Source organism: Myotis brandtii, unplaced genomic scaffold (genome assembly GCF_000412655.1).
Source record: "Myotis brandtii unplaced genomic scaffold, ASM41265v1 scaffold118, whole genome shotgun sequence".
Classification (NCBI taxonomy): domain Eukaryota; kingdom Metazoa; phylum Chordata; class Mammalia; order Chiroptera; family Vespertilionidae; genus Myotis; species Myotis brandtii.
In genome coordinates, this window is record NW_005354090.1 from 195,632 (window position 1) to 204,739 (window position 9,108).

A 9,108-nucleotide genomic window follows, 5' to 3' on the forward strand; every position below is an offset into this window, starting at 1 on the left:
AGACCACAACAGTGATGAGCTCACTCTGGGAGGCAGGTAAGGTAATAAGATAACTATCAAGGTGAAACTGAAAAAAACTAATATTTAAGGGACAAGCAGAGGGGAAATGAGCTAAAAAAAATAACAGAAAAAGTCAGAGATTGGAAGGCTGCAGAGGAGAAAGTCAGGCTCATGGACAAGGAAGGATTGAATTCAAAAAGGAAAGGAGTATCAGAAGGTCAGATGACCCCAGAACTTGAACAAAAATAAAAAGCTAGCCCTAACCAGTTTGGCTCAGTGGATATAGTATCAGTCTGCGGACTAAAGGGTCCCAGGATGGATTCCAGTCAAGGGCATGTACCTTGGTTGCGGGCACAACCCCAGTAGAGGGTGTGCAGGAGGCAGCTGATTGATGTTTCTCTCTCATCAATGTTTTTAACTGTCTATCCCTCTCCCTTCCTCTCTTTAAAAATAATCAATAAAACATATTTTAAAAATAAAAAGCAAAACATGTGTCCATTGGCTTCAGCACCCAGGAGGTCCCAGGTGGCCTTTGTTAACAATAGTTTCAGTGGAGCAGTGGAGATTAAAACCAAACTGCAGTTAAAAGAAAAAGGAGACCACTTAGGTTAAGGCCAGGTTAAAAGAGTGCAAAATTTATAGTTCTGAAATTAGAGTGAAACAAACATAATACCACACCAAATGACATGATGTAATGAATCCTAGTATGAATTAAGCCTGCTAGTATTTTCCATTCTCATTTCTGAACATGGTAAGGGCTGTGGCCAGTGAACCCATTCAACACACAAAAATATTTAACTCCATTGATGTAGTTTGTTACTAACCTCAAACTCATCCCAAATTCTGTAATCTTAGCTGTGTACATATAAGAAAATAATAAAAAATTTAAATATATTTTTATTGATTTCAGAGAGGAAGGGAGAGGGAGAGAGACAGAAACATCAATGATGAGAGAGAATCATCTATCAGCTGCCTCCTGCATGCCCCCTACTGGGGACTGAGCCTAAAACTGGGGCATGTGCCCTGAGTGGTAATAGAACTGTGACCTCCTGGTTCATAGGTCAATGCTGAAACACAGAGCCACACTGGCCAGGCAACAAGAAAATTAAAAAATAAAATAAATGGGAATTCAGGAATTAAGACCACTATTTTCTAAAAGCTTGGCTGCAAATAGAAGAGAACAACACATGAAATAGGAATATAGCATTGAGGAAGGGCCTCTTAAAGAAAATGGAAGAGACTTGAGGACATTTATATGCTGAGGGTTTAGGGTCACTAGAGAGGGAGAGATTAAAACTACAACAGAAGGAGATAATTTTATGGAATAAGAACAGTCAGTCAATTGAAGTTGTGGAATAGATAAGATTGTCAAGTGGAGCAACTAAAGTGAGAAGAGCCAAGATGAAAATCCCAGGGACCCTAACTTTTTATAGATGGCTGGAGGAGATGGAGACAGAGAAAGGGCTCCAAATAGAAAGTAGAGCAGGGCCTCTAGTCTATATATACAAAAGCCTAAGGGACCATTCAACCAATAGGTATGATGCACACTGACCCCCAGGGGGCAGACAGTCAATGCACAGGCATGGAAACATGGAACAGACTGATGAATTTCAGAGGGAAGGGGGAAGGCGGGAAGAGATTAACCAAAGATCTTATATGCATACTAGAGGTCCGTTGCACAGATTCGTGTACCGGTGGGGTACCTCAGCCTGGCCTGTGGGGATTGGGCAGAAATTGGCTCTCTGACATCCCCTGAGGGGTCCCAGATTGCGAGAGGGCGCAGACCAGGCCAAGGGACCCCATTGGTGCACGAATCCGTGCGCTGGGCCTCTAGTTTCACAATAAATACTGATAATCTTAAAATAGTCACTTTGGAATATTAGTTCGATTTCTGAGACCCTACTCTTAGAAAATATTCATAAGTATTGGAAATTATATGCATAATAGTAAATTATTGGCCAAAACCGGTTTGGCTCAGTGGATAGAGCGTCGGCCTGCGGACTGAAAGGTCCCAGGTTCGATTCCGGTCAAGGGCATGTACCTGGGTTGCGGGCACATCCCCAGTAGGAGATGTGCAGGAGGCAGCTGATCGATGTTTCTCTCTCATCGATGTTTCTAACTCTCTATCTCTCTCTCCCTTCCTCTCTGTAAAAAATCAATAAAATATATTTTAAAAAAATAGTAAATTATTGTATTAAAAATTTTATGGAGGCATATTTAAATTTTTGCATTTATTTAAGCAAAAAATGATCTGAATCGGGCAACATTCCATCTAGCAGATAGAAAGGAGCTCCAAGGAGCTGTACAAACATGGAAGACTTTTATAAGCAAGAAGGAGTGAGAAAAGAAGTTATACTACGCAAAAGAGCAGGTTAGTTATTGCAAACTTACTTTCCTTTAGGGATGGCAGGGGTCTACCAGGCACATAACCTAACTAGTACTCATCAGGAGATTCCTGACTGATTAATTTAAGATTTCATTTTTGGGAGAGCCAAAACTGTAAGTTGTCTTGGTTTGGTGACATGGGGCTTAACATAAGCAACTCCATTTTGGGCCTGTTGCCTTGTGGTTAACAATTGCCATGCCACTTACAACTGTAAAAAGGTGGTAACCACCTAAATGTCCAATGATAGGAGAATGGTTAAGTAAACTATGGTATGTCCATTTGCTGGAATACTGACTAGTCATTACAAATTATGTTTGTGGGGCCTATATAGTGACAGAAATGTCTATGTTATAATGTTAAGTTACAAGCGTACTAGCTGGATAGACCATTGAAAATGCAGGATAATTATACTGTTTCTTACAGCACCTCTATAGAGTAGGGTTGGGAGGTAAAATGAATATAATACAAAAATGCTCAGTGTCTCTGTCTGAGACATAGGACTGACTAAATGATGCACTTATTTTTATTCTTTCAGCTTTTCAGTGTTTTCCAAGTTTTCTTTAGTGGGCATGTAACATTTAAAAAAATAATTAAGCATTTTTTAAAAGGAGGTTTGATGGTAAAGGGTAGCAGAGGGTTAAGGAGGTGGCTTGGAAAGGATGCAGAATCAAGGGGAGAGTGCCTTTTTGGATGGGATTATGTGATAGTCTTCATGGTCAATGGAAAGAGTGAGGCTGATAAAAGGCTAAAAAGGATGTTCTGGAGGCCATACTAATTAGGGAAGACGAGGGGTGGGGTAGGGTGGGGCAACAGCTTGAGAGAAGAGAAAGACATCTAATCTGAGCTAGAGAGAAGAAGGCAACAACTGGTGACTTTGGAGATATACTGGAGGGGAGTGGAGGGAATTTTTACTTGGAAACATTTATTTTAGTTTGGAAACTGGGAGTTTCAGTCAATTGAGGGTCAAGATGTAGGAGTGTGATCAGGGACTTGAGAGAAGCAAATGTATGAATGAGCCATTGTGTGCAATGGGAAATAAAGTAAAAATGAGGTGTATGAGGGTTGGTAGCCTCATGGTACCATCTGAGGATGGAAAGCAACATTTGTCAGGGTATCAACATCATCGCTATGGGAAGCCTTTTGGTTGGACGGGACAGACTATAAACAGGAATGGAAAGGTCCAGCTGGAGTTGGGCCCTGGAAAGGCATGTGGTACAGAGGACAGAGGACAGAGGATGCTTGTGTGATTATCATTGAAATCACTGACTGGGGCCTGGGGCTCACAGATAAGGAAGTGAAACCAGGAGGGGTCTGAGGGGTGAACTAATACATAAAAATAGAGAGGCTGAAGTCCTGAGTGAGGCTGAACAACCAGTTTAACCTGATCAAGGGTGACTGAGAGGTGGAAGAAAAGGTGAATAAGGGCAGAGCAAAGGTAGATTTGTCATCAGGATGAGGACAACTGCTCTGTGAGGGTGTGACAATGGGAACAAGAGGGTGGCAGAAACAAAGAAACAGTAGAGGAGGCAAGATGGGGGAGAGAGATTGGGAGGGAGGCCATGGGGTGTTGAAGTTGGCTGAGGCTAGAGAGGAGAGACACTAAAGCTATTGGTGAATGTGGGGTAGTTCCTGAGGGTGTCAGAGTCATAATGATAAGATGGAAATGGGCATCCCAATGACAGAGAAAAATGAACATTTTAGGGATGGTGGTAAAATATCCTAAAAAGCCAATGCAGAGATAGGAGTTGTGTCAACACTAGCAATATTTAACAAAAAGGATTATTTGGGAAATTAATGTTTGTATTATCCTAACATCCATCAACTATTATTAATTGGTACAAGTATTGAAAAACATACCTGAAATTCAATAACTTTAGTACACGAGTTAGATATGATTAAAAAGCCATGAAGAAGGCAAATAAATGGGACTTATGCAATGCTCTTAATTTAAGAGCGAGCACTCTGCAAAATGATTTTGAAAAAATATAGAGCAGCATTAATGCAAAAATTGTGCAATAAGCACAGTAAATTTAATAAATCCATAACTCATCCTCTCTAAATTATGTTTATTCTTCGGAAGAAAGTTTTCTAGAATATGCACATTTTGAATAATGCTGAGTGTTCAGGCATGCATCTTTTAGATAAATACATCACATAGGAAACTGGTCTAGGTAAATTCAAGTGAGGAAATCCTGGAGACATTTGGAAAAGCAGTGTTGGAATTCAAATAAGAGACCCATCCTGTAGTCTAAAGTTGGAAGTTATCTGTGTAAGACTAAGAGTTTAAATCACAAGTGAGGATCAACTTGTCGAGCAGAGGATACACATTTAAGAGAAGGTCCGAAACATGATCTTCTGAAGATACCAAATTCAGAGGACAGGAAGAGGAAGCAATAAGGGAAGACAGTTACCGAGGACTTAGAATGTGTCAAGAAGGTTCCAAGCATCTATTCCTAACATCCCATTTAGTCTTACAGCCATTCCAGGCTGTTGTATACACCTGGATGTATAATGAGGGCAATGAGAAATGAAAGGTAAAGCAACTTGGCCCAGGTCATGCAGGTCTGTCAGATTCACTGCTTCTTTAAGAAGCATGGGTTAGCCTGATGTAGAATAATAAACTGCACAATTTCAAGATAGAGAGGTAACTCAAATGAAATTAATCACTGCCCTTTGCTGAGGCAGTGGGTAAATGGGTAAGTGGGTAATTGGGTAAATGGCACCACCATCTACCCAATTAGAAAAGCCACAAATCCAGAAGTTATCCTCCATCTCCCTCTTTCTCACCCCCACATCGAATTCATCAGTAGGATATATTTTTGGTTTACTACACCTGCTGCCCAATACTTTAGCCTAAGGTACACTTATCTCTCCTCTAGAAAGCTCCAGTCACTTCCTATCCTATGGCTACTCTTGCCCAGCTATAATTCATTTTTCCTATAGCAACTAACAAGGTGAATGCTATTAGTATTTGGAGCATCAATTAATCATTGTTCATTGTTGGTATTTCATTGTTTGGGCTCTCCAGTTCATTTCAGAATGTTTAGCATCCCTAGCCTCTGCCCAGTAGCATCCCAAGTAAATGCCTCCACTTACTTTCAAACATCTCTGTGAGGAGAAGGTGATGCTGCCCCATCCAACCTCACCCCATCCTCAGGTTGAGAACCATGGAGCCCAAGTGAATTTTTAACATAAATCAGAATATATTACTGCCATGCTTAAAACCTTTCATGGTTTCCCATTGCACTGAAAATGACATTTCATCTCCTTCTGGGGACCACAAAGCTGCTCATGATCACTTTTCTAACCTCATCTTCTACATCCCTCCTCATCTTGCTTTCTTCCTTTATCATTCTTGGCTACATCAATCTATTTCTTGCCTCCAGGCCTTCATGTCTGCTATTCCCCTGGAATAACTCCTTCCTTGGCTCTTCTTGACTGACCCTTCTCTCTTTCTTCGGGCTTAGGCACTAATGCTTATGTAGGTGTGACACTGGCAATGGCCATCCTGGCTAAGACTAAAAGCAGGCATTGCTGAGAGATGGAGAGAAAGAGAGGAGGAGGAGGAGGAGGAGGAGGAGGAGAAAGAGGAGGAGGAAGAAAGAAGAGATAGAAGAGGAGAAAGAGGAGGAGGAGGAGGAGGAAGGGGAGGAGAGGGAAGATATGATATCTTTTGAATCCCTGGATCTGGCTGTGCCTTAGGTAGGACTCCTCCATTTGAATTCTCAGTACACATTCCCCTTTTTACTTAAGCTACTTTGGGTTGGGAATCTATCACTCACTCTCCATGGAAAATAATGTGACTAATACTCCATGTGCTCCCTCACAGCCACACCTGTGTGTACAAGGTTGGACAGAAGGTGAGTCTCTTTTAGCGCTGGGTGAAATATGACTCTTCAGGATCTAAGTCAAGCTCCCACAAAGAAGAACTAGAATCCTTAGCAGAGTTGCTCAAATCTTCTCCAGTTCTCCACTAAATATTTCTCCTAGCACCCTGCCCCATCGTTTCCTTTATTTCTTCTCCCATCTCTTTATATATTTTGCCCTAAATAGGCTCAAAACTCTTTGTTGAAAAAGAAGTCTTTTCTCTACCCAATTATCCTTTTAAATTACATCTTATTTCTCCCACCCTTTGCAATCAAACTGCTTGAAAGAGAATACATGTGCCCCTCCATGTCCTTATCTTAGACTACCACCAATCAACCCTCTGCAACTAGGCTTTTACACTCATCCTTCTAGTAAAACTGCATTTGCCAGTGGTTACCATGACTTCCAAGAAAGTCAACTAACCATGGCCTTTTCTCAGTCCTCATTCTCATTGATCTTTCTGCAGCATTTAACCCAGCTGACCATACCATCCTTGCCTTCCTTGACTTCTAAGATACCTAGTGGTTTTACCACCTTCCTGGCCATTCCTTCTGGGATACTGGCAAAACCTCAAGGCAAGAATGATAGGTGATGGTCAATGTTTGATTCAATCTTCTTGGTTCAAGTGAAGCCACTAACTGGTTGTTAGTCTCGTCCCTTTAAAATTCTATATTAAAGAGACCATCTTTTAGATCACTCAGAACAAAAATTGAAATTGTCTAGGCACCATTCTATGGGAACTGTTTATCCCTTTATGTTATCCGAGTACTTTAATAATGCCTACAAATTTCCACTGAATTTACCTGTCCACACATCCCTTCTCTAATCATACTGTAAATAGAGCTTTCACTTAAAGCTTTAAAATAGATTGGCTGGAAAGACCAATCCTGCATCATAACATGCAGTGTATACAGTACAATCAACAGTTATTTTAAACATATATAATAAGCAGTGTAATTAAAATTACTTGCCTGTGTTAATTGCCAATCTCTCCTTACCTGGGTATTGAGGAAAACAATGGTTGGTTTGGCTGTACAAAGTTAAGGCACTTGGACTTTGTTTAGCCATATTTTTTACCTTTATGAAATGAAAAGAATTATTTTCTTATAAGGAAATGGGCATATCTTATGGGATTTTAGCAGATTCCAGTCTCACTTTTTCCTGTGTGTAGCAGTACAGGATATTTTTGTTCTATTTTATCTCTATTTTCATTTTGCTTTTGCTTAGGGACACTTGTAGAGTGGCTGTTGGGAAGACAAGCCATACACACGAGCTTGGAGGAAGTAGGCAATAATTATGACCACATTTCTGCTTAGAACCTTCTTTATTCAGGAAGATCCTTCAGACACTTTTATTAACAAGCAAATATAAGTTTGGCAAGAGCACCTCTCAAAGTCACAGTTACAGTTGTTTTTCTGAGGTCAAAGAAGGCAGAGAACATAATGGTGGTGGCTTATTATCAGAACAATGACAAATTGCCAGCCTTATGCCTTTCCTCAAACATAACCATCATCCCCTTTGCTTCTGTTTTCTGAAGAAGGAAGAGAAGTTGGGATTCAAGACTTGATATTAATCTAGACCACATGTAGCACTTGCCTTTTAGCAGACAAGGCCCCTACCCCTACTTAGACTTGGACAAAATGATGGCTATGTTCTCTCTGCCAATCCTTCTCATCCCTGACCTTCATCTAGATCTTGAAGTGTCTGATTCTCCCGGGGCAAGGTTGGACCACTGGACCAGCAGCAACAGCCACACTAGGCTGTGCCACATTGGGTGCTTTCCCGACTTCTCCTGAGGCAGACTCCACTGAGGCTGCACCCGTGAAGGTGTGGCGAAGGTCATAGTGTGCCCGGTGCACCGGCACGGGTAGCGGGGGAGCTGCCACCAGCAGGGGTCCCAACACCACAGGAGCTTCGGGCAGGTTAGCTGGAGGTGTAGCCACAGGGGAGTTGTCTGGTTGAGGCTGTGGTAACACAGGCAGGAGAGAGAACCGTTTCCATAGGTTAGCTATCTTTCTCCTCCCGGACCACCCATGCTTTTAGGTGGAACCCCACCCAATTCTTTCTCAGCAATAATTTCTATTTACATGAAATCTGGCAGAAAAGAACTACCTAGGTGCAAAGGATTATCATAAGAGATGCAGGGAAGAGTAATTGGCATATGGTAGCCCCCTCTCACCAATTGTCTTGGGCATTGTGGACTTAGACACGTCTCATGAGCAAAAGCACCCTACCTGATGGCTAACCTTCACCAGCAGTGTTACCCTCTTTGTCATCTACACCTGCAGCCACTGGGAGCTGCTGGAAAGATCTGGCCACCTGGTCTCTGCAACTCAGAAAACCTCTCCCACCCCACAAATATAAAGTGGCCTTGTCAAATGCCTACTAGGATGGTTCTACCCTGTAGGCACCAGTTCTCAGGCTGGGAAGGAATGGCTGAAATACCCTTCCATTTGGTGATGGTTCCACATACCCCAGTGCTATTTATCATGGTGGGTCAGGGCAGCAAATTCCCTATAATTACTAACACACTACATAAATGCCAAGGGGTCATTGTATTCTGAAGATGAGGGCAAGTGTATCCATGACTCCCTTACCTGTGTTGGGAACACTGTACAGGTCACTGCAACTTTTTCATTTCCATTGAGTGGCCCCTTCTCAGTGAATGACCCCTTACAGAAGCCATATTGCTGCTACAGAAAGACAGGAGTTATTTTAACTGGTTCAATAAGTGGATTTCTCTCCCAGTTTCATTGATACTCCAACATGTCAAAGGAAAGAAAACAAATCCTTGAATTATTAATTTCTTTCTTTTTTTTAAACACACAGTTTTCTAAAGTTTATAGTTTCTGCTT

The 9,108-nt window shown here is 41.6% G+C and overlaps 1 protein-coding gene across 1 annotated transcript in view; it reads right to left on the bottom strand.

Annotated features, from left to right (window-relative positions):
- Nucleotides 1–7,607: 7,607 nt before the first annotated feature.
- AHSG (alpha-2-HS-glycoprotein) overlaps nucleotides 7,608–9,108 on the bottom strand; it is an 8,157-nt gene continuing 6,656 nt past the window's right edge. Inside the window, exons 6-7 of the mRNA XM_005858423.2 lie at nucleotides 8,851–8,946; nucleotides 7,608–8,217 (exon numbers count right to left, since the gene is read on the bottom strand). Of these exons, the coding sequence (XP_005858485.1) occupies nucleotides 7,942–8,217; nucleotides 8,851–8,946 (372 nt within the window). The 3' untranslated portion in view covers nucleotides 7,608–7,941. The remainder of the gene's footprint in view (nucleotides 8,218–8,850; nucleotides 8,947–9,108) is intronic.